Source organism: Aspergillus luchuensis, chromosome 5, assembly GCF_016861625.1.
Source record: "Aspergillus luchuensis IFO 4308 DNA, chromosome 5, nearly complete sequence".
NCBI classification, from domain to species: Eukaryota; Fungi; Ascomycota; class Eurotiomycetes; order Eurotiales; family Aspergillaceae; genus Aspergillus; species Aspergillus luchuensis.
In genome coordinates, this window is record NC_054853.1 from 3,523,942 (window position 1) to 3,549,817 (window position 25,876).

Genomic DNA, 25,876 nt, shown 5'->3' on the forward strand with positions numbered 1-25,876 from the left:
CTGCTGTCCCGGTTTCATGCTGTGAACATGCGTGCATTTGTTGCTATCGGAGCCACAAGTTGGTCTACTGAAGAGTATCAATTCACCAGCTGCATGGCATATCCTGGACCTCGGTCAGGATTGATAGCTGATACATCAGTCGAGTAATTTCTTTTTTTTTCGCCGCGTATGAATTCTTCTGCCTGTATCAGCTCAGCTACGATGCGAGCTGGCCGAATAGGGGAAAACATCAATAGAGAGAGAGAGAGAGGCGGGACGTCATCAGCGCATCGACCTTACCAATGGTTCAGTAACACAATAGCTCGACCAGTAAGGTGCAGAAAAGGCCTCGCTATTGCAGTGAGTGGATCTGGGGCTGGTGTCAAGAAGGCCGCGGCGTCACGGAGTGGCAAATTCTGTGGCATTAGCTTAGTTGAGCTGGAAGGCAGCCAAGCGGACCCTACAGTGGGATTGAATTGATTAGCAAAGGCTCGCTGGTTCACTGGTGGCCCGAATCCACCTAAGATCGAGTAGTTCGTGCTTTCTGGTAAGGCGCTGAAGCAATTCGGAAGTGATAGTTAAATCAGGGAACCCCGTCCTTGAAGCTAGCACCGAGAGGGGAAGTGAGAAGGAGGAAGTTCAGTGATCGGGGACCACATCCTTACCGAGTGCCCGACCGTATAGTACATTAATTACCATACCTACTTACCCTCGCCAGCAAGCCCTGTGGGAGTTATTGACCTGCATGACTGCGGGTCAGCTGGCTGTCTCGGTCTTACTATCCAGCAAGTAACGTCTTCTTATTGGTAGTCAGGTCGGACTTAATTCTGCTTCTTCGGCATTTTCTGGTTTACTCCAGAGTTTTGAGCTTCTCGATGCTTTGCATGAAAGATGTCAAGACTAAAGCAATGACAAGGTCATTGTCGTAGAGGCTACGAAGGCGTCGAGGATTCATCCTGCGTTGGCTGGTGGTTCACACGGCTGGTGAATTGGAGTCGTGGCCGATGACCAGCTCATCATCCTACCTATGTTGGCAATTTCATTCCATGAAACTAATCTGTGGTATTGAGAGATTCAACTTTACTATTGCTTGTGCCTTCCAGTAGCCAACAGATCAAGGCAATGGTATGAGAGATCGGGGTGCTGATTACGAGACCTCCCTCATAGTCAATGGACGTAACACAGGTTGGCAAGCATAAAGAAGAAAAAGAAAAGAACAGAACAGCAGGATGGCATTGCGCTGTCGATGCTGCACCCCGCTAAAACTCCAACATGCATTAGCACAGTAATTCCTCTTTTCGCATCTGTCGGGCCAGTTTATGGCACCAACTCGAGAATGGGTCTGCCAGGCGGCTTGGACTCGAAGGCTTCTAGACAGGAAAGGCAAGGAAAATCAATCACCATCCCACAGCTGATAGTCCAGGGAAGGGGTTCCTGACCGCCACATGTACTACTAGCACACAAGACTATGAGAACGCCACTTACACCGCATCCTTCGCGAAGATGAGCGATGCGAACTGGGATACTGAAGCTGAAGCCGAAGCCGAAGGGGTTCGTTGGCTTGATAATACGGCAAGTGCCAAGGACACATGGCTGACAGGAAGGATGATTGGTGATGGGGCAGTCCCCGGACCTCATCGCCATTTAGACTGGCCATCTTGAACCCGATGGACTGGGCACCGTGTCATCATTTGGCATGGATGCTGATGGTTGTTACCGACCACGGTAACAAATGGGGCCCGGGAAGGTCTGGTACCGTCAGCATACAGCGGGAGAGATACTGGGTCGGATTAGGATCGGATGGACGATCTCACGTCTCGCACAGTTTCCCTTTTTCTTTTTCTTTTCCGTTTCCGTTTCCTTATATTTTTCTTCTTTGCAGTACCCTGGTAGAATTCATCTTCATGATACTTGATCGTCCAGGCCGAGTACTCTCTCCGACTGCACGGAGATTCAACACCCACCGCATGCGAAGGATGTCGCCGGCATCCCACAGCTTACCCAACTGAGCCAGGTGCAGTTTCAGAAGGCGATGCAGCTCAAGATCTGACCGCTGTCGAAGGCACCGATTAAGGGATGCTGTTAATCTCACTACCACCACTGCTAAGAAGTCGAAACGTAAGTACTTGGGAGACTTTGTGCAGCTGCACGGATATCTTTCGATCTGAGCGACGGGCCTATCAGCATTTTTCCGGGTCCACCAGCCCAAAAGGACACGCGATGACCAGCGCTTTTTGCCATCCCGCTAAGGGCGGAGCTGCTAAGGTACGGGGCACCACCACACACCCTTTCCCTACACTAGTCTGCCCTCCCTTTCCCGGGTTCTGATGGCCGTACCTGGTTTTGCCTTTTTTATTTTTGGGCAGGGGAAAAAACGAAGCATGAAATCTATCAGTCTTGCCTTTTTTTTTATGTATGTAACAAAGGTAATACAATTTATCCTCTTATTGATTTATTTTCTCATCTCGATTTTCATTCATTTTATATATTTTGTTTTACCAGTTTGCTTCCCTCTTTTTTTCTTCTTTTTATATTCTTAAACTTTTTTTCATAAAGATCGGGTATGCGGTTTGATGGATTACCACGGGTAAGATTCCGCTCAGAACTAAACCAATGTTGCCCTGTTCCCAACGGACCACTGCCTAGTTTGGGGGTGGAGGGTTTAGCACTGGGATTTATTGCTTGCTGCTCACTAAAAAATCATTATTGGCTGTGGCCTAAAAAAAAATCCCATCAACCCGAATTAAAATTGATCGAAAAAAAGAAAGACCAAAAAAAATAATATCATTAAAAAAATATTTAATGCCAAAAAAGAAAGATAAAAATAAAAAAGAAAGTATCAGAACCTTCTTATTTATATGATACAGATTCTCGAGAAAACCACAACCCTCTTTTTTCTCATCAACCAGTCCAGCCCAACCCAAACCGAGAAGTTGACCGGTACTGCCTACGTGACCCTATCGGGTACACCCGTTCTGGTTCTAGTCGCTCGTCAGGTCCCAAACAATATACAAGACTACTTACGTCCACTTGCCAGCGCTGCTCCGCAATCTGACTCTTTTTTCTCCTTCGGCCGTTCCATTCTCAATTCACTGCCTCTTCCTTTCTTTGGGTCCGAGGATTTATGTATGTCGCATACCCCCCGTTTCATCTCTTCAATGGTCTCTTTCTATAAAGCCTTGTCCCCTCCAACTACCTCATCCACCCGCTCTCTCCTTCCCCTCCTTGGCCTCGAACCCATGCTCTGTCATGAGCTGCGCCTGTTTCCCCTCATAAATGGATCACGCTTAGCAGATGTCCATGAATGAATCTCACTCGGGTAGAGGACTAGGTTTCGCGATCAGGACTCTGTTTCGCTCCTCCCCATCGCCCTCCCCGACTCCTACCCCGCGACACCGAGTCTCTCTTCTCCGTCGTGGTCGGAGTATATTCTCCAGCAGGTACGGTCTCATTGACTTTTCAGTCACTTGAGTTCTATAATTCTCGCGATTTATGCTCCATAATCTTACTACGGGGTTGTCTATTTCATTGTTACCTTCGTCTCCGGTTTCAATCGCTCCGTTGGACAATGGTGAAAGAGGGCTACGAGCAAAGACAAACGATTGTGGAAGCAAGTGACTAAGTCTCTTTTTTTGCGCAGGAATCCTCGAAATTCGAGTAAACCTTCGTCCGGGTCCCCAATGCATGACTTCCAGCAATTCAACTCGGCTGCGATGGTGGGACTGGCCCAAGCGTCTGCAGGCGACAATTTCGACATCTTCCAATGGCACCCTCGATACCAAAGCTGCCAGCGATACTTTCTAGATCATGCGCAACACAGTGATGCAGTCCAAGCACTCTCTGCTTTCTTGAACATCCGTCTCCCGTTCCAATGGCAGTCAAACCCTGTCGTAAGCTCTCATACCGACCCATCCCGATCCGCCGCTAGCCAGTCATCTACATCCTCACCTGCCTCGAATCCACCTCCCTCTGTCTCATTGATTCCATACATCCGCCGCCTGGTGGCCACGGGAATGGATTTCCCTGGCGTGTTGCACGGTTTTTTTGGGGACGAATGGGGTGCGGGCATTGGACCTCTACACGAGCAAGAACGGCGCAATTACCTGTTCGCCGCGAAGAGTGGTGGCTGGGCGGCCGTTAAAAAGGACTATGACATGCCACCGCTCGAGACAATTCCGTTCCTACGTCCCTTACAGGGACCGCTAGATTCGGAGATTGAGGCGGCGGAGCGGAGTTGGAGCGAATGGCTCGCCATGGAAGACTGGATGGTAGGGCCTCGAGCGCCTGACGTTCTTCAAGACTCATCCTCACAAATTTCACGACATCACAGCTCACGAGGGTAATTCTTTATTATAGGGTGCTGGGGCTTCTTTCTGGCTTTTTTTCCTTTCTCCTTTTCTGCATACTTTTGCTATCTGCTTTTTTGTCCCATTTACACTGCTTTAACCCAACACTAGCCACGCTGGCGGTAGCACGGAGTTGGTGAGTCTCATAGCATGAGATAACGATCATACGATATTTTGAATCATGAGTGCGATAGACATCGCGGGACCACATAATGGTGTTCTGGCTTCAATTATTGAGGGAGCCGTGCGAACACCTCGCAAGGGGTCAAAGATACCACAGAACAACAATTGAAATAAAACATCCGAAAATAACCAGTGAAACCAATCAATCAATCAATCAATCATTCATCCCTTCCTAGCCCCTATTCAGCCCATGAACGCGTTATCCAACAAGGAAAATCCGCTTCAGGTAGAGTAAGTAGGGTACCTGACAGTCCCACCGCCACCCCTACCCCCTGCGCGCGTCGGGTAGCAGCTCCGATAGTCATGATGTTAGATAGTACGCAGTTCACCTTAGTCAAGTCTACTAGGCTAAGTAAGTAAACTAGCGCGTCAGTCCGGTCAGGCCTCCACGAAGCCGAGCCCTTCTTTTTCGAACCTCTGATGCCTGAAACGGCGCCACCCCTGACACCAACGCCATCCGACGGACCGCGACATTAGTCCGGAGATCATCATCATCATCATCATCATCATCATCATCATCCTCTCCTGTAGAACATAAGATAGTCAACCTACATCCGAACTATCCCTATACTCACATACGAAGTAAGTAACTACTCCGTAGATACAGTTTTGTTATAGTTATATCCACGATTGCCGATGAACCCGACCGAGAACCCCGCCCCACCGGTTCCTCACTACCTATCACAGTAACCATCTAGTCTATCTATCCAGCGGAACTCCCGATATGGTACGGCTACATCTCTACCTGCAAATACTTAAAACTAGATCAATTATCCATTTCCGTTAAATGATGGATGGGCTTACCAAGCAAGTCAATCAACGGTCGTACCAAGATTAGTATGTACCACGATGCGAGGGAGGACAACAAAGATTTCGCCCAGTAAGGAAAGGTAGGGCATCGGCATCCCTCCATCTTCGATCCGACATACCCGCTTCAAACCACCATCCACCCATCCATCCAACCTTCATCTCCACATTCGAGAAAAACTCACCGGAGTAGTGAACTTACCGTCATATTATCGTTGAAAATGGGGCTAATGTGATTGTGATGGCTGGCTGAGCCAAGTCCTTTCGCTTTCTTTATTTTACTAATCACATACTGAACTGAACTAACTAACTACCGAGGTGTATGTAGTATGTTAGTTTAGCTTGGTTGCCTACAAACAAAGACTCCCAATAACACAACGCATATATTAATTTAACTCATATGTATGCTACTTATGCTATATATGTACGTATGTATGTATGTGAGAGGCTTCAAATCCCGAAAATTCTAACTAGTATGAAACAGGACCGAGCGTGAACTACTTAATTAGTTTGCAGGGAGTAAATAGGTAGGTAGATAGGTGAGTAAGTAGGGATAGGGGGAAAGCCGCTATGAATGGAATAAACTTCTTCTGGAGTTTTCGATGGGGATGCCGGGAGTGGTAGTTTGTGGCGCGGCTGAAGGGCGGGGACTTGGACTGGACTGGACTGGACTGGACTCGGTGGGAGGGGGGAGGGGAGATATGTGGGAACTTACTATAACTAACTATGGGGGGGATGGGAAGTGGAGTGGGAGTTGGGTTAGGGTAGGTTGGGTTAGGTTAGACTAGACTGGAATGGAACTGGTTATAGTAGGTTGTCGGATACTATGGGAGATAGTATGCTGTGGTTGGGTTGTTGGGCTGTGTGGATGAGGATTTCGGGGGAGTATATTGTACTATGATAGTGATTTATATGAGGTAGTATATATACACAATAAGTCATAACATATGGTGTTTTATAACTACAATCTGTGGACACTGAGACCATGAATCTCATGTATACTTCCTGTATAGCGACGACGATGTACCTCTGAGTCGAGGAGACAGAATCCACATGGTATTAACGCCGGAGTTGTCTCGGATATGGATGTATTATTACCCACATTGCTGTATCTGACAATGATACATAACTTACTTTACCGTCATCCGGTATTGATGTATCGGATCTGTCTACCTTACTAATCGGATTCAGTAGATAATGATTGATACTGTGTATTTGATAGATCTAGTTAGCTGGTTATTGGTATGGTGTATGTTATTATCGATCTATTGATGTGTGTATATAACATTCCATAGTACTTGATGGCTGTAGTCTTGCCAAACCAGGATGACTGCTGAACCTTTCTGTATCTGTCTTGGCCTCATTATCACTCGGTGTCGCGGAGACCTTCCAGAGTTCTCTTGAGAGAGATAGATATCTCTTCGTATTACCTCCTCATCCGAGCTGTTTCGTCTATATGTCTGTTGTCATTGACAGTCTGAAGAACATAAAAACAATCAGCAGAGACAGAGCACTGATATATGTAGTGTTTGCGGGGGGCGCCGCTTTCTTCTTCCTTGTCCATGTTCTCGATGATCTCCCGGACTTTCTTCCAGTGGGAAGACCCCTCGATTACAGCATTGATGTCGCAGGCCAACCAGCTCTCCTCATTATCTGGTATGACCCCCCTCCGTATCCAGATAATCCTGTGTGCTAGGAGTATCAGTTAACCACCAGCTATTCTTCCGCAGGAGATGGAGGAAGAGGAACCCAGGAAAGATTATATTAATGAAGAGGGCCTGTGTCGTGTCATGCTCTTGAGTCTGGACTGAAAGGACTATATCTATATTTCTTTTCCGGGAGTGATACATGTCCAAGGCTGGCTGGATACCACCGTAGTAGATATCTATATCTCCTGAATCAGAGTCTGGTCATCTGACAATAATGAAGTGTTAACTTTTTCTATTTTCAGTTCAGGAAAGTCGAGACAGTGCTGGCTGAACAAAACAGATTTCTCAACCGCTTGAGGAAGATCTTTTGCAGTAAGAAGACACCGAGGCGTAATAAGACGTTATTAACTCAGGAATCTCAGGCCCAGCACATTGGTATACACTGTTAATCTATATCAGGGCTTTAGCATCATAGTCGCGAGTGCACAGATCATTGTACCACTCCGCTGTCTTAATCAGCCGCATAAACGCCGCCATGTTCCTCGGCGAATTCAAGCAGGAAACCACTAACAGGAACCAGTGGGCGGGGCCCCAACACTCCGCTAACACCTGTAGCTGTCTGACAATAGATGACGAGTTATTGAAGCTCGTGTAATACTCATGTCGAAACATCCGGGCCACCAGGATTCAATGGCACTGAATTGAACAAAGTAGCATACCAAGACGGTAGCTTACCTCGTTCCATTCCGCTGAACCACCGCCATCAAGGCAGCGTTCACATGTACAAGGAAACAAACACGGCTGCTCTCCTCTAGATGGGTTGCACACCAAATTGCTGAGAGAGTGGACTGTTCATAGTGACTGTGTCGTTGACCCAGTGAAACTCGCTCGTAGATGAACTGGTTATACTCATTGTCGCCGGTCTCGTAGACCTTAGCAAAGGCAGCTAACTGCAGCATGGCCATGTATCTGAACTGCAAAAATTTCTCTATAGCGAATTTTCCCGGTTTCTGCAAAGCTTCCTAGCAGGTTTTATCTGTACAATGGCCTCTTTCACAGGACTGTCAGTTGCTTTTCATCCTTGTAAGCAGTGAGGTATTTATGGAGGAAACCATTCCTCGCAGCTCCAGCCCTATTAAAGTCAATGATGTGAAGCTTCAGCATTAAGCCCCATGTTGGTTGACTTACATGTTAGCAGCCACTGTTTTTCTTCACACACCCTTGTAGCGTGGCATTCTTTAACAAGTGTAATTGCTCACTCATTTTACCAATATGTATCGTATGCCTCAAGCTCCGCTGGAGTAAATGGTTCTTCATAGACATTTCTCACCATAGGCGGGATGTCGCGTCCAGTGGTACGCTTAAAGCCAATCGGTACTTCCAGGCGGTGATTCTTCTGACCATAAGATGTTTCAGTAGCTGTCTCAACCGAGCTGCGCAGTTATTGTCATTGATGGTTCGCGGGAGGATGTGATGAAACGTCCCAATCTCCTTGCGGTACCATTACCCCGGTACCGGGGAGTTGCTTCGATATTAGAAGCAGCAGACAACAGTACGTTCCCTAACACCAACGCCCATTGAAAATGCTGGACTGTGGGTAACCGGAACGCGGAACGCCGATGTCCCAGCTCTCCTACAGCATCACTTTAACACAGTGCCCTGATAGCGGCAAGGAGGTTTTCTCTGCCGATTTCTTCTGGACTCCTTCGATAATGTGTTTTGAGGCATCGGGATACCCATCCGTCACTGTCCAAGCACTCGCCTTTCTGGCAGTGCCATCCCCCAAGGGGTAAATATAGAGAGAAGCCATACCAGTAGCCATAATGGACGTGAATCTTGCAGTCTTTCCATAGACTCGACTCTCTGTTATCTGCTAGGTTTGCCCGAAGACAACTGCGAAGTATGAGTCGCCTGATTGAAAGATCCCATTTACTGTCTCATCCAGTGTCCCTGATACAATTTGGACGAGGACAATTGTAGTCAAAACCAGATTGATATTGATAGATAGGGTGATAAAGTCACCCTGTCCTCTGCTGCCAACTTGGCCTGCTCTTCCTTTGCGAAACAGACGATAGCGTGAAGCTGTAATAACCAAACCGCGGCAACGCACGGGTTCGTATCTTCTTCAACCATATCTCGTACCAAGCCTTGGATAATTAAAAGACCGCTGCCAGGTCATCCTGTGCTAGGAAGGGCAAGAAACGAGTATAAAGTCAAGAAGAAGATGTAGCACATGTGGCCAGTTCCTCGCATTTTCTCAGTTTCTTAACCAACGCAGGTTCGTTTGCTTAACACGAATTTATCCCTCTTGAAAACCACCTTTTGTGGCAACTCCTGCAGACTAGCACGACCTGCGTCAGGTCATGCTGTGGCAAGCAGGCCAGAAAACATCAAAACAATCTCTGCTGGAAGACGAATGAAACAGATTCCATATGCGATGCGCCGCGCCATGCTTAACTTTTCAGGCTGTGTACACTGGCTTATGTTTTCATCATCGCTCAGATATATCTGATCTGTCACATTGCTGTGCCTATCCAGGAATTTCTAAGTTCCTTGTCAATGCGGGAGTCCTTAACCTGGATTATTTGCTGGGCTTCCTCGTCCACTACTGTAATTTTGCGCTTTCGCACCATTTTGGAAAGCTTGAAGAATGTTGCTTGGCGAAATATCTTCTAACTTAAGTTAAAAGCTTCAGTTTCCTGCACTGGGATAGTGCGGAGGACAATCTTCGGTATTGGTAGAACAATCTAGGAGCCTAAGGGTCTGCACCAGGGAGGTGCACCCACGTACAAAGAAGCGCGAAAGTAGAAAAATGACGCCAGAATATTGGTTCTTGAGCCTATATGCACTGGGATAGTGCGGTGACGGGTCCTTGTAGGCCTGTAGATGGACGTGTAAATAGCAGTAACCGGGCTAGTCCAGCCACGCAGTTAGCCCCTCCACACTAAACGTCGGGTTGTTGTTTTGACTTTTGACTTAAGTTAGAAAATGGGAAACGTGATACCGGGGGGTCAAAAAGGCTTACAAGATTCGAGTGCGACCTTCCAAGGCCTGTCGTAGTCGCTGCCCTGAATTATTCGCTTTGGACATCATCTTGCTAGTGATGCATCCATTTATACGTATAGAAAAAGCGCAGCCGGCAGTGGTCCGAGGAGCCACAGAAGATATGCAGTGTAGCGTGTCGTGTCGCTCAAGAATTTTGTCAACTCATGTCTAGTCCCGGAGAGACAGAGATCCAGTAGTCTCCCAGATAGTTATCATGTATACATTTGTGGCGAAAGTGTCTGTCGCCAACGGGGAGTGCTGCAACTCCGCACATAATCTGTGCGATTCGTGGCACATTCAATGAGTGCCTCGCAGATCTGTATTCTTCGAACGAATCATTCTCGAACTTACATTGCCGACAATATTGTGGTCGAAAGGAAAGCCCTCGCCCAGGAAGACGATGAGAAGACCATTGCGAAGGAGATCTTGTAGGGATCATTATAGCCAGAAGAAACCCTCAGGTACGGGAAGACGGTTGATAATCCATCTCTTCGACTAATACCTTATGGCATAGATTGCAACATTGCATTGGTACATACGGGTTAGCACGAGCATCTCAATGCAGATAATCTTATATAGTCTCTCTGTCAATGTAAGGTTGAGTTCGAAGACCGCATGGCTTCGACCACGATGACTTCATGGATATAGATATGGACCTGGCGAATGTTGGTTATAAGGACATTCGCCTGCCGATTCATGGGCTGTTAGTGGGTGAAGGACTCTCGCTCTACACCATATATGGGGTAGATATATATAGTAAGTAGAGGGTGCTATTTCGAAGAGTGGAACATGATATATATTTGGGAACACCGGTGAGCTTCGTGGATAGGTTCTTCATCTAGTAATGCAGTTGTTGTTGGACGCCAGATTAAGGTTGCATATGCACAGTCATGCCGATGAGACAGATTATTTCTGTGTCCTTCCTGGAACGAACGATCGACCATCAAAACGAGAATACTTGAACCCAGTGATCTTTGGACAGAATCTCGATTCCTCTCGGCCAATATATGTCCATACCCATATCCATACCGCAGTTATTTCCTGTTATCATATCGACGAGCATACATCGACCATAAGCGGGCACACGATAGATTCGTTGCCTGTTTGCGCTTGGTCAAGGGTTTCTTCTGGCATTCATCAAACGATATAATAAACAAATTGAAGTTTCAGCTTCGTGTGAAGATGTTATATATCGCAAGGGTCCTGCTGCATAAGAATTGCAGCGGGCTGTAGGACACATCGTAAGAGCATCGTCCGCGTCTTTACGTGGCCTTGCCCGAAGGGCCCCGGACAGATGGTATAGATGCTAAACTAATGCGAGCACGATACACGCTGCCAGTCTGCCGCGGCACCTGGAACACGCAGGTTGCATTTTCCAGCTGACATGGACCCAAAATGTAAAGGAAGAGATGTAAACGAGAGAGGTTGACAACAGCACGATGTACTTCAGGCAGCCACTTCTGTGCATTGAACGTCTAAGTCCAGGCCATTTGCATGGCAGATATTTGTGGTACCCCATGTCTCTATTTCGATTTCTCTGCTGGTGAGTCCAGCCTTTCACTGAATGCTCAATGGGGGGGGCAACAGCGACGAGATTGGCTCTTGAGACATCCTTCGATGCTTGCTGAGTGATCTTACGATCAGTTCCTGAGAGACATGCTGATGCAGGACATGTACACAACGTAGATATATCATCTGCACGAGACTTTCTCGACAGGAACACCAGCTCAAGGGTATAAGATGAACAACCGACGGATGGCGCAAAGGTAGTAGCCGCTTAGGGCTACATTGTAGAGAGGGTGTAAGAAATGAGCCAACGTTCATACCCAGCCCTCAGTAGACCACCTTCAGTCGCTTCAACGAGATAGGGTGAAAGGTATATTCGCAGCCCATGGACCGTTTTGGTCACCGCTTGAATATGACTTTGCGGAGCGGCCTCAGCATAGGCCTCTGGGTTGAACATAGTAAACATACCCACATCTTGTTCGAGCCTTTCCCAGAACACTATCGAGAGCTTCAAACCGCTTCTTATGACGTCTTGTCTGTCCCGACGATGAAGTTGGCTGTGGCTGCTAGATTCAAATTGTAGGGCGAGGCACCAATGTCTGAGAATTTTCACGCCCCGATAACCTGATACTGGGGCATGAGAAGGGCACCGAACGTAAAACCGGTTCCGCAATTCAGCGGCGTTCTCGGTCCGAATGGGGCTGCTGCCCTCCCCGAGGAGGGATTCCTGGCAGCATGGCTGGGTGTTCTGCGGACATTCTGGCGAACCAGCTCGCCGCAGGCAGATCCACGGATTGGGACGAAGCCCAGACTGCATTTTCACCCGCTGCGCGATAGAACGATCTCACTGAGCCTTAGGAGTGCCCGCGGGATACGGGGGTGGTCCGCGGACCCAAGCACCCTTGGTGACCGGGGCGGCCAACACATTCGAAACAATCACCGTTTCGCCCTTGCATAGAGGTTACAGGAGTGAAGCCCACCTCAGGCAACAGAGGCTGCTTGTTATTAGCCTCGCGCGTGCACCCGCGGGAGGGGATAACTTACTGCGACAGCAGGAGCAGGGGCCGTAGCAGAAGACGGAGCCAAAGTGCACTATTCAGATTGTCGTTGCTCTGCCAATGCTAGTAGCAACAGGGCCCGCAGGCAATGCCTCAGTCGTCCGCCAAGCAGTTGACTTTCCCATATTGGGTATACCGAGATGAAGAAAGTTACCGAATGATTGGAAAGTAGTAACCGGTTGGACACAGCTGCTTGATCGTTCCTCGAAGAGATGGCGCGGAACGACGATGTTAGCTGGGACTTCAGATTGTCAATCTGTTCGTACTACACATGTCCGTGCTTCGTACAGCTTGATACCATATATATAGAGATCGCTGTTATCTGGAAAGCCCAATCAACGGGAGCTTTACATGGTGATGTGCCAGGAGATACTCTTGCTATCAGCGGCCACATCGCCAGTACTTTTAACTCTTGACCATATATCAGGGCACGAGAAACAAGCACAGAGTGAACAGACTCAGAATTTCTGCTGTCTCTCTACGTAGGTTTGCAACCTGTTGGCGGGCGTGTTGCTGGAACCCCGGTAGCAACGGGTGGTCGATGTTCGACAGTGAGATATGCATAGGCATATGATGAACGAGGAAAAGCGTAGGTCGCCTTTCGACTTCGTTCTCGTTATATACTAGTTTCGTAAGTGGGATTATGCATGTCTCATGCCACTTCAATGGTCAGTCGGCCGGGAAGCCTGAAACCATGATCGGTGGAGGTGATGCTCTGAGAAGCTCCCAATTCAGAGTGGCCACAAGTTACGGGATAGCTTGTGAGGTAGGGGTATCAAACATGTGTGTGTTGTGACACAAGTGTTGAAGATTTGACCCTGCAGCGTTCACATAATAACTGTCGGGAGACATGTCGCACCCTCTGACGATTTGTCGTTGTTTTCGTCAACCATCGCATATGAATCTGAGGTCTTTTGAGTCTTGTTGAGCATGATCCAGGTCGATAATACCCTTAATATGCGCTGTATTCCCCAGAAGGGATCAACCTCGTCCACATCGCGCGGGATAGTATGATAACTAGACATGGCGGTCATGCAGACACAGACAGTCCTAATGCGCAAAAGGCCAACGAGGATGGGTCATTGTGTGAAAAGTTAATGTCACACGCCTATTTTATATTTGTCATAGCAGTTTCAAAACCAATGATGCGTTTTGATTGTAGAGAAATTCCTCTCTTCTGTTGCTGCTAATCAAGATGAACGTTTCCAGATGTTTTAGGCAAAGCATCATACAACATCAACATGTCTGTTGAGCGATGTCTGGCTATCTGCAGTGGCAAACTTCCAGAATCTATTCCCCATTTCTAGCTTCGATTAAACCGGCTCGAAGGCTTGCGTTACTATTGCGCCTGTAGTGGTCGACACCTTGGGGAGCAAGTTGGTGGTCCATCCTACTTGGGTGGACTCGTCTTTCATCTCTGCCTCCTTAGGCATCTTCGGTGGTACTGGTTTGGCTTTTTGCCTCCTCATATTCAGTGTTGTAGAAGGATTGCTTTATCAACATGGGCAGCAAGGCTAGCAATCTTGAATGGCAAACGATATGTTCTGGCTCTTGTTTCAGGGTATATATCTTGCACAGCCTTAAGCAGTCGCCTGTCGATGGCACACAATCATGTCAGCAATATTTGGTGCGTGTCTTTCTGTTGTCTAGGGCACACATGAGCCCTCTCTTCAGCTTGTGAGTACCACATTAAGATGGTCACGGGCCTTAAGGAGGACAGGTTCAAAGAAGTATCGACGATGACAAGACACCCGGGGTCTTCGCTTTCGGAATACGGCAATTTCTGCAACAGACTCCGAAGATAGGGGTTAAAGAAGTGGTGCGATAGGTATCCACTGTGCAGGTATGGGTGTAATAGTCATGAGTTCTTCATGTCTCTCATTTGCTCGCTTTATTCAACAGCAGTTTCCAGTAAGTTGTTCAGTTGATTCGTCATTCCTTCCCACTGTACAGCCCTCTCCACAGGCATTTTTATGAGATCTGTCTTCCTCGATTCTGCAGTTCGCTGATGCTGCGGCGGCCCCCCACCCCCGGGGGGTAATAATTGTTCATTTTCGGTTGTAGGAGTCTATTGTCTTTCCCAGTGCTAATCTTGCTAAATGCTTCTCGAGGGCAAGTTGCTCGCATTCGATTTGGGTACTTTGGTAAGACATGTGCGAATACGACTTTGGCTCTCTGATCGATCCGATGGCATCGGCCAAACACCTGTTTGTGTTTCGTGCTGCACCAGTTGGTCTCCATCAAGATAACGTGTGCGGCGTTGGTAAGCGTCAGTCCGCGCGAGGAGGTGCCAGTTGTACCGATGTAGATTCCAACTTTGCAGGGCTTACCGATACAGAAGTGGTAGCAGAGCGAGAGGATCGCTATACTTCTTCATGTTGTCTGAACGAGTTGAACATGGTTGTGGTGCTTGTTGTTCTATAGGTATTAAGAACAAGCACACAGTGGACAGCATCTAGTCACTGTACTAAGAAATCCCATAAGGAGCAAGCCGGACCGAGAGTTGGCCACTGATACCACCAAAGCCGCATTCTATGAGAGTAGTCGCTGTCTCAAGAGCAATATTTACAATTTGCTCGTCATTGATTCTGCCCCTCCAGTAGCCGACAGAAACCACATATTGAGCTAGCGCGAGCGCGGCCCCAACATATTGCGAGCCAGGAGATATCCCATCGATCTCTCGAGATGCGCTCATTTGGAGAGGATTACTCGCAGACCATGTGCTCTCTGGTGGTTGGGCGGCCAAGGTATGCTCTACTTATAGGGCAAGACAAGGTACTAGCTCGACGGAACATACCGGGTTGTTCCATTGTCGATGCTGTATCTCGGAAGCCTCCACTTGGCGAGGGTAATACTCTCGAGCGAGAGGTGGGATTTTCCTGGCTGTTCCTCAAGCCCATCTTCGCCACCAGACAACTGTCACTCGATCCCTGTGTTCATAGCAGCCCACGACATCGCTCCCTCTGCAGCCAGAGGTACTTCGTCTCCCTCCTCGTCTGACTGCGAGGGTTCTTGTCTGGATTTCTCGTCATCTAACGCTGAATAGTCTGTTCAGGACGTCATGTCTGATACGGAACTGCTCTGTGTTAACGTCTGGTTATCTGATGTTTCATCCGATGTCTTTGCCAACCTCATCAGGTTTCCCGCTTAGTAGAAGCGAACTCTGATACCGACCAGCTCGTCTGGATTGTTTGACATTAAGACAGTGTCCTTATTGTGATAGAGTTGGTGATGGCCGCCGGTTTAATTTGGATAATTTTGATGATCCTTTATAGGCTCTCAGCTGAGGATCTGTGATCTCTTGAAGCAACTCATCTGTTTGCGCCGGAGATCTTCGGGGACCGTTGGCTTGTCCGAGATGGTTAAGCCATCTTGAAATGGCCTCGTTCAATATCTCTTGCATGTTGAGGAATATAGAATATAACTTGTAGCCGTGGCTAGCTGTGAGTTCTCCTATCGAGCAGGCATTGTTGTGTCTCTCTCAGCAGGTCTATGTCATCTGAATCCAAGGAAGAATTATATCCAGAATGTGGAATTGTGAAAGCGTACATCTTGTCTCGGATCATGCTTGTTAGATGTTTTGGACGCTGTAGCCAATGTCTTGCCAGGCTTGGAAACTGTACAGGGTAGTCTGGATTATCTTCCAGAAGGGTCTTTCATCTCTCGGATGATGATATGTGCCTTCTAGGGCTGGGGTTTTCGTCAAACAATCATCTGAGATAGTTTGAAACGCGCCTGCGGTTGTATATAGATATATATTCACGTCGGGAAGTGTCTGACCAGGGTATCCCATCATCCAGCAGGTTCATGCTGTTATCGAATGGGAAACCAGACGAGTGGCATGTTTGGAGGCGATGCTGGGTTACCATGACCATCAAGAACCAGAATGCTGGTAGAAAGCAAAGTAGGTGAAGGACTCAGACATGCCAGACAAGCTTCCGAAATTGTTGGATTCCATCCAAGAAAGCCTCCACGTAAGATAAATGGCCACATGTATTTTTCTGGCCAGTAAGCTGGACAAATGAAGGGGACGAAAGTGTCTTCCCCTTATGTCTCGGGCAAATGCTATCGGGGTTATCCGGCCGTGTGAAGATTGGTATCGAGATCTTCAGTGGCTAGGGTTAGGCCTTTTCTGTCGAGATGACTTTTCTGTATGATAGTGGCTGTGCATCTTTATCAGGGCCCCCTTTAGGGTCCTGTATCCAGCCTCATTAAATCACGTCCCAGATTCGGACTAGGAATGATCCCCTTTCATGAGGATGTGCTTAGCGGTGGTATTTCCATTAACCCAGCCACAACCACAGATCAAGTTCTTCATCGGTTTCAGGAGATAGGCTATATTATACGATTTCCCATTAGTGGTTGCACCAATTGTAGCTTTGTATACCCTTGGGATACGTACCAGAGTAAGTATGATGTACTTTTATAGTGAACATACCCGACATGGTCGATATGATATGTCGAATCCTCTACCTCTTCCTCGGCCTAAATATTCCCGATGGGCTTATTGACCATTTGGCTATCTCTCCTCTGGTACATGCAAGATTCAACTTGGTCATGGGCGATGAGCGAGTAGGAACCGGTTCTTTGGTCATATCGAGGTCATACCCTCAAAAAAATCAGTGCCCGAGACCTTTCATGCGTAGGATGGTATGTCGTATATATTCATTCTTCTGGCTTGGTTTGTAAGATTAGGGCAAGCCCGCTCAACGGTGGTATTTTGCTCCGTTCTTTAGCTGCTTGTCTTCGTAGGTCTTTAGACTTGTGGACCGCGTGATCAATATAGGAAGATTATAATGGAGTGTTGATAGACTATGTATAGTCTGATAGTATGAAGAGTATATAAAGTAGGGTTATAGGCTGATAGTCCGTTCTGTGGTTGAGGATATCATATAGAGTCCGGATCTTGAAGGGGATGGGGATGGAGAAGAGGAGAGAGCAGTGGGAGGAAATGGGGATTTTTATACACCTACTTGGCTGAAATATTCAATATAAAAAGGCAATTGAAGCAGTAAATAATCGAGGATTCATCATCCTCATTGATAGACTGGTGGTTGAATGCCCTAAGAGTCAGGCATTCATCCACCACATAGAGGGACTACGGAAGGAATCGGATTCACCCATACATAGTTACATACATATGCAGCACGGACAGCACAGACAACAAGTCAAGAGTTAATCCTGCTAACAGTCACATCTCTTCATCATCCACCCCATAATAAGCAAATAGTTCATCTGAACCAGACAATGAACAGCACCCCAGATCCGAACCAGGCCAACCAGCGAACCATCCCCGGCACTTAAACCTTCCCGAACCGAGTCACCCCCAAACCCACGCAGCCCCCACGATGGCACAATTAACTTTTTTCCTCTCACTTCCACCCAATCAATATGAATAATGACCCATCAAGCATCATGACCAACCTGCGCCCCTCAAAGTATATCAGAGTTGGAGAAGGATGCATTAGTCCGCTTGGCGATCTTCCAACTAGCATTCCGGGATGTGGGGAGAGCAAAAGCCGGCGTGTGAATCGTGATGCTTTGTTAGTGTGGATCGCTGATTGGCCCGGGGCAGTACGGCAAGGATTAGCGAGGCAACTGATAGGCAAAACCTACAGGTCCCACTCCATCTTGGGTCGGGAAACTTTGACATGCAACGGCAACTCGGCGCTACCACATTTGCAAGTGACTATGCTACTACCTTGAGTGACTATGTAAATGCATCGAGTAAGTCTAATTCAATCGTTGAATAACCATAATTAAATATAGAAACCATTCCAACAAGTTTATTTAGTTATACCCTTCTTGATTGAATCTCCCATGATTTTATTATTTAGTTACAAGTATTCACATGCATCGGGGACCTTCAATTCCAAGAAACTCCTCCAAGAGAAGTCCCCGACGCTTGCAATCACTCTCTGCCTACCAGTCACTATTTCCAAGCATTATAGGCAGCGGATTAAATCTAATGGGACAGTGATGTGACACCGACATCGCCTGGACTGGTTGGCAACCAAGTGTATTCCTGTAAATTCCTCCTATGAGAAACCTACTTAGACTGATTCAGGCTCACCGGTGAACTCCCCATGGTGGTCGCATGATCAGACCGCCCAGTGAACCGTGTCCGACCGGGACAACGCTTTAAAGTATGGGAATCACCGTGATTGCCGCCCATTCCCCCACGTCGGGGCTCACCGGGGAACATGGGGAGAGAAGGCAACGTGTCTGTGTAAATTGTATCGTGTCCTAATTTCGGAGGAATGATCTCCGGGGAGGGGGAGGCGAGGGGAAATAGATAGACAGAGTGAAGGGGGAAAGAGAGGGAAGATGAGGTTGTATTGGCTGAGTGCAGAGGATTTGACGATACGAGTAGGTAAAGGAAATCCGGACATCTGATAAGCACCTCCCGTACAGCGGGGGGAATCAGGCCAATAGGAGAAGAGTAATCAGGTGACCCGCCAGTCTGCAGGATCTCTTGGCGTGCAGGCAAATGCAAGTTTCTCTCCAGATTCCAGCAAGTCTAGATTGCGACGGCGTGTTGCTTATACTATAGAAAAAAACTAACTAATGGATTCCGAGGGAAAGGATTTCTTGTCTGGCATGTACCAATGGCTCATAATAATGAAGAGAAGAATTTTCTCTCTCGCTTCGAAAGCAATTAAAAAATCCTACCTTACCCTACCCTAATACTTCCGTTGCCACCCGATTCCTCCCGATGGCAGAGCGGGCAACTGCCATTGGCGGGCGGGCCAGCGGATTCCCGCCGATAGATAACGGACAGATTCTGTGACCTCAAAGTATCGACTAACAGCCCGAACTTCGGCGCCACCGTTAAACCCGCCCCGGAAGCCGGCATCATTTGCCGTTTGGGGCGTTGCCAGGAAATGCCCGCCTGCAGCGGAGACTCCCTACACTACTTACTATACAGTGGATGGCCTGAGGGAGGGGGGGACTTTATGTCCGACTCCGGCTGTTCTCCCTCTCATACTATCCACTCCCTCTATTCTGACTCTCTCCCCGCCCTCGCCCCTCCCCTCCTCGAAAACATAAATCGGCCTTTCCCCCTCGCCATCTTCTTTTTCTTCTCTCCCTCTCTCTTCTCTCTTTCTTCTTCAGACTACTTCTCTTTCTTTCATCTTTCTCTATATTTTCCTGTTTTCTAGATACCCCAGTTAAAAGTTCTCTCAATCAATCCTCCTTTTTCAAAATGTCTAACCTTCCTCACGAGCCCGAGTTCGAGCAGGCCTACAAGGGTATGTTCAATTGTCCCCTTTTTTGACGGAACTAAAGAGGGAGAGAGAAAAAATAATCTAACAACAATCTTCTTCAGAGCTTGCCTCGACCCTTGAGAACTCCACCCTCTTCCAGAAGAACCCCGAATACCGCAAGGCTCTCGCCGTCGTCTCCGTCCCCGAGCGTGTCATCCAGTTCCGTGTCGTCTGGGAGGATGACGCCGGCAACGTCCAGGTCAACCGCGGTTTCCGTGTCCAGTTCAACAGCGCCCTCGGTCCCTACAAGGGTGGTCTCCGTTTCCACCCCTCCGTCAACTTGTCCATCCTCAAGTTCCTTGGTTTCGAGCAGATCTTCAAGAATGCTCTCACTGGCCTGAACATGGGTGGTGGTAAGGGTGGTTCCGACTTCGACCCCAAGGGCAAGTCCGACAACGAGATCCGTCGCTTCTGTGTTTCCTTCATGACCGAGCTCTGCAAGCACATCGGTGCCGACACTGACGTTCCCGCTGGTGACATTGGTGTCACCGGTCGTGAGGTCGGTTTCCTCTTCGGCCAGTACCGCAAGATCCGCAACCAGTGGGAGGGTGTTCTCACCGGTAAGGGTGGCAGCTGGGGTGGTTCCCTCATCCGCCCTGAGGCCACCGGTTACGGTGTTGTCTACGTATGTCAATCTCTTCCACAATAATCAAGTCTTAGAATACAGTACTAACGATAACAGTACGTCGAGCACATGATTGCTCACGCCACCAACGGCCAGGAGTCCTTCAAGGGCAAGCGCGTTGCCATCTCCGGTTCCGGTAACGTTGCCCAGTACGCCGCCCTCAAGGTCATCGAGCTTGGCGGTTCCGTCGTCTCCCTGAGCGACAGCCAGGGCTCCCTCATCATCAACGGCGAGGGTAGCTTCACCCCCGAGGAGATCGAGCTCATTGCTCAGACCAAGGTTGAGCGCAAGCAGCTCGCCAGCATCGTCGGTGCTGCTCCCTTCAGCGACGCCAACAAGTTCAAGTACATTGCCGGTGCCCGCCCCTGGGTTCACGTCGGCAAGGTCGATGTCGCTCTCCCCTCCGCCACCCAGAACGAGGTTTCCGGCGAGGAGGCCCAGGTCCTCATCAACGCTGGCTGCAAGTTCATCGCCGAGGGTTCCAACATGGGTTGCACCCAGGAGGCCATCGACACCTTCGAGGCCCACCGTACCGCCAACTCTGGCGCTGCTGCCATCTGGTACGCCCCCGGTAAGGCCGCCAACGCCGGTGGTGTCGCTGTCTCCGGTCTGGAGATGGCTCAGAACTCTGCCCGCCTCAGCTGGACTTCTGAGGAGGTTGATGCCCGTCTCAAGGACATCATGCGCGACTGCTTCAAGAACGGTCTCGAGACTGCTCAGGAGTACGCCACCCCCGCCGAGGGTGTCCTGCCTTCCCTGGTGACCGGATCCAACATTGCCGGTTTCACCAAGGTGGCTGCCGCCATGAAGGACCAGGGTGACTGGTGGTAAATGCGAAAGCCGACCCCACGGCTTATGTCATGACGATTATGCAGTTTGATGTTCCCTTTCAGCGCGATGGATAGAGGCGCCGGTGTTTTGGTAGTTTTAGATGGATGCATAATGATATCCTTTTCAATCCACATCCCAATCCCCTGTAGATGGCGGTTTACTTGTAATTCAAATTATTCTCAAACCCACTATCATCACTAATGCTTGACGCATGCATCATAGTTCCACTATATGCACAAGCCCATGGAACGCAGTTCACTAGTACTTAGTTTATCCTTCGTCCTATCACATCACGACCGAAAGTCTAGATACGACCATGTATACATTGCTCTGCATTATTGATGTAAATCTCACGAGTCATGTCAGTTACCTTAATCCATATTCATTATTCACACTGGGTAACCATGAATCACCCAAATGCCCAGCCCCTCATTCTAATGACAGTTCTTCCCTACAAAGTCGTGATCGACTAGTGATTGGCTGAGAAGACAGTTATGAAAAGACATGCACTTCAAGAACTCTTCCTCATGACAGCAAGGTTTGTTATTGTCTGATTATGCTTGCATATTTGCTACTTGCAAGTAGTATTAAATTAACTAGATAGATGAGAAAGAGGTGGGCTAAATTACTAGTAAGTGTTAATTGAGTAGATTGTATCTCGGGTGTATTTACTACGTTGTATTATGAGGTAATCGTAGGTAGTAGTGTTGTTACTACTTATCGCTGGCCAACATTATCTCTCTGATTACTCTTCATCTGGGTATAATGTCAGTATTAATAAATGCACTAACTACTTCAAATAGCTAGTTCGCATATATGCAAGTATATATGTACAGAACTCCAGCAATGCAACAGCCAACTCCACGCTAAAAACACAATCCAAAAAGTATAGGGTATCATGGCAAATCTCCTCCCGTAGAGATAGTCAAAACAACAATGGTATAGTAAACGAAAGAAGAAAAGGGGAAGAAAAAGAAAGGCTAATCAGCCCGCTCTGCACGCTCTCCTCCCTGCTCTGGCCATGGCGCCAATTCATGCATCAACCCCCCCGACGTCTGCTTCGTGTGGTCGGCTAGCTGCACCGTCGGCAACGGCTCCGACACTACGCTGCGCCGGCGCGAGAGGACCCCACCCACCGATGGGTTCTCCTTTTCGCGCGCCATCACGTTGGCTTTGATGCGACTGCGCCGGCGGGGGTGCCGCAGGTGCTCGTTTGGTACCGGGTCCACTTGCTTCTTGGCTGCCGGTACTATGTTGAGGTAGATGGGGAAGATGGCGCCCGCGCTGAATAGCGCCACCAGCACGCAGTAGGAATAGCGGATCCCGCCTGCCAGCTCGGCAGCGTACTGCGCGAATGGGAAGAAGGCACCGCCGCTGATGGCCACTGTGAGCAGTACGGTCGCCGTCTTGGTGTGTCGACCGGTACCGCGGAGCGAGATGGCGAAGATGATGCTGAATGCGCCGCTCTCGAACAGGTACACCATCATAGCCATGGCCTCGGCAGCCCGCCCAGTCATTTTCATGCACAGGATGGAGAAGAGAATCATGCCGATGTAAGAGAGCATGAGTATCCAGCGGGGTTTGAGGAACCATTGCAGAAAGGCGGCGAGAAAGCGGCCGATCGCGAACACCGTGTGCGCGACCGTGAGCTGTTCAAAGGGACTGAGGTAGGACAGCGGGTGCACGGCGCGGACGTAGCTGTCGAAGCTCATCGATATCACTTCTTGGCCGGCACAGTAGAAAAACTGAGACCACACGCCGAGCCCCAGCGTCAGCCAGACCACGGGAACGCCGGCGACAGTGGCCCGGTTGTCGGCGCGGCGGCGGTTGGCCAATTCCTCGAGATCCTCGTCTGATGCCTCTGGAATAGGCAGGTAATAGAAAGCGAGAGCGAGGAGCACATCGAACAGCGCGATGCCCAAGTACGTCCACTGCACGTCAACTAGAGTGCTCACGTCGGTTACAGCTTTGAATAGAACCTTCTTGGCCAGCAGCTGCGACACGACGCTGCCGATCGCCTGCACGCCCTGCGAGATGTTCAGCCGAATCTCCGAATTCTCGAGCGGTCCGCATAGCGCAATGAACGGATTAGCGGCCGTCTCGAGCACCGCCAGTCCACTGCCCACAATGAAATTGGACACAATGAAGCCAGGGTACGATGTTAGCACGGCTGACGGCCAGAAGACCAGAGTGCCGCAGGCGTAGATGCACAGCCCGGTGATGAAGGTGCACTTGAACCCCCAGCGCTTCAGCACAACGCCCCCCACAAACGTCGGCGCCACGAGATACCCCCCAAAGTAGACCGCATGGAGACCAAACGACTGCCAGACGTCCAGACGCAGGATATCTTGGATCTGCTCATTCAGGATAGCCAGCAAGCCATAGGCAAATCCCCAGAGGAAGAACAATATGGTCGTCAGCGCGATCAGCGCGATGGACTCCTTGTTGCTCAGCTTCAACATGTTGGCCGGCTTCTTCATATTGACAAAATCGAAAAAGGTGATGCTGGGGGGATACGACGTGGTGGTGGTGACGGTGTTCGTTCGGTTCTCGACATCCGGAGGCGCCTCGGGCGCGGTAGTCAACATATCGGCCAGATCCACCCGGGCCGAAGCGGCCTGACTGCTATGACTCTCCGAATGCGACGGCTTATTGTCCTGGGTGGCGGACTGCTGTGAGCGCGACGCGCGCCGCGCGGTAGGAGGCCCGGTGATGGTCGGGAGCTCCGGTGGAGGATCAGGGGCGGGCAGGGGAAGATCTGTGGCCTGGGAGCTCCCATCAGTGTCACGGATCAGCTTCGGGATGAGTCGCGCGACGAGCGGCTTGAGACTGGGCACACAGGCACAGATGACGGAAACGTTGACTTCGATGACGGACCACATAAATGAAAACGCCCCGTACCCTGGGGCGATCAGCAGGAAATAGGGAGAAAGAAAGGACAGGGGACGTACAGCTGAGGTCATCACCCGGAGTATCCTGCAGATGGACTTGTCTCAACGCGATCTGACGTGAGGTGGCCGCATCTTGAATGTAGGCAATGCGGATGACGTCGACGACGGCGACAAAGAATCCAAAGCTGAAGGTGATGACGAGGATGATCTTTTGTTTGCGCGGCAGTCGCATTTGCGTAAGAATGGGATTGGGCAGGAAGAGAATGGCCAGATCGGTCACGATGTTGACCGGCGACGAGGACAGGTATAGAGTCAGGATGTCAATGCACTTGGCACCCTCGGGCAAGGGATAGGAAACGGCGGCGCTGACGGGACGGCATTGGAAGACATTGACGAGGGTCAGGGCGAGTCCGGCGGCATTGACGACGAAAAGGGTCACGTAGTTGGCCAAGCGAAAGACCTTCTCGCCTTGGGTGAGGGTTAGGTAGAAGACCAGGATGGAAGTTTTGACGGCCATGAGGGCCGGGTTCTGGGGCAGTCAGAGGGGAGCGATGGCGGAGGAAGGAGTCCCGGGCGACTCACGTAGAGGACGGTGAATGCATAGTCGGCGCGATTGAGGCCGGCGCGCTGGTCCTCGCGAATATCGGTATCGTGCAGACCCAGACCTTTGTGGGTGGCATAGAAGAGGGAGAAGGAGAAGCCGAAGTCGAGGACCTGCGGGAAGATCGGAGATGAGGAGCTGACTCAAGACGAGAGTTGAGGCCGGGGGAAAAATAAAAGACGTACCCAGGCCAAGAGCATCAAATAGTCATGAAGGGCAACCTTCTGGACTATAAAAATACGGGAGATAAAGCGCAGGGCCACGAAGACAGTTGCGATGACGAAGAAGACGATGGAGACGGTGAGAACCTCGGGCCGTTGGTCTTGCATGACGAAGTTGGGGCGACAAGGGCGAAGAGGGAAGACGAGGGGGGACAGGGAGGTCGGGCCATGATCGGATCAAAGCATGATCTTGAAGTTGATATATAGGACGATAAAAGAGGGAGAGGTTATAGTGGAGAGGGGAGATTGTGTGAGTAAAATGGTGGAAAAGAGATGAGGTGAAGAAAGGGAAAAGTGGATGCAGAAATTGAGGGGAAGCGGAGACAGAGAAAGACGAGAAAGTCAAGTCATGCCTGGAAGGTTAAAATAAAACTAAAAAATACTTAATACTAGTAGTAATACTAACAAAGTCCCAGTGTTTTTTTCTTTGTGTGCGTGGGTCCCCCGGATTAGATAATAGCATTATATTAGTTGGTGACGATATTATGTTTTTACGTTGTCCAAAGGATCCAGGAATACGGTTTATTGGGATGATCCAAATAGCAAAGCCGACGATCGGCGGCTCCTCGCGTGTTGCGCCAAGATTGAAGCTGTTCGCAGCCATTCTTGGATGGTCTTGGAGATGTGCTGGACATTCCAGTTCCTTCAGCCAGCCGGCCTGAAATGCAGGCTAAATTGCATGGTGGTCGTCTATCTTGCATGGAGTATGCAGAAATGCCCGTTAATAATTAGATAGTGAGCAAAAGAATATGAAAGGGGTACCAACAGTATACCACCAATTGATTGGATATACTGCAGGGGACGGGAGATGCATGGGATAATAACTGTCCGTTTAACTTACTTCTTCTCTCCCACTATTTCTTCAA

General features: G+C 49.2%; 3 protein-coding genes across 3 annotated transcripts; 2 read left to right on the forward strand and 1 right to left on the reverse strand.

Moving 5' to 3' along the window:
* Nucleotides 1-3,273: 3,273 nt before the first annotated feature.
* On the forward strand, nucleotides 3,274-4,322 carry AKAW2_51133S (uncharacterized protein; the record flags this gene model as incomplete). Its single annotated transcript, XM_041691028.1, has 2 exons — nucleotides 3,274-3,419; nucleotides 3,620-4,322. 2 exons carry the CDS (start codon nucleotides 3,274-3,276, stop codon nucleotides 4,320-4,322), a joined length of 849 nt encoding a protein of 282 aa, XP_041544554.1.
* Nucleotides 4,323-19,780: 15,458 nt separating this feature from the next.
* Nucleotides 19,781-21,297, forward strand: AKAW2_51134S (glutamate dehydrogenase; the record flags this gene model as incomplete). Its single annotated transcript, XM_041691029.1, has 3 exons — nucleotides 19,781-19,826; nucleotides 19,904-20,466; nucleotides 20,524-21,297. 3 exons carry the CDS (start codon nucleotides 19,781-19,783, stop codon nucleotides 21,295-21,297), a joined length of 1,383 nt encoding a protein of 460 aa, XP_041544555.1.
* A 980-nt stretch (nucleotides 21,298-22,277) lies between these two features.
* AKAW2_51135A (putative MFS monosaccharide transporter) lies at nucleotides 22,278-25,118 on the reverse strand (the record flags this gene model as incomplete). Its single annotated transcript, XM_041691030.1, has 4 exons — nucleotides 22,278-24,199; nucleotides 24,249-24,717; nucleotides 24,771-24,902; nucleotides 24,975-25,118. 4 exons carry the CDS (start codon nucleotides 25,116-25,118, stop codon nucleotides 22,278-22,280), a joined length of 2,667 nt encoding a protein of 888 aa, XP_041544556.1.
* Nucleotides 25,119-25,876: the final 758 nt, after the last annotated feature.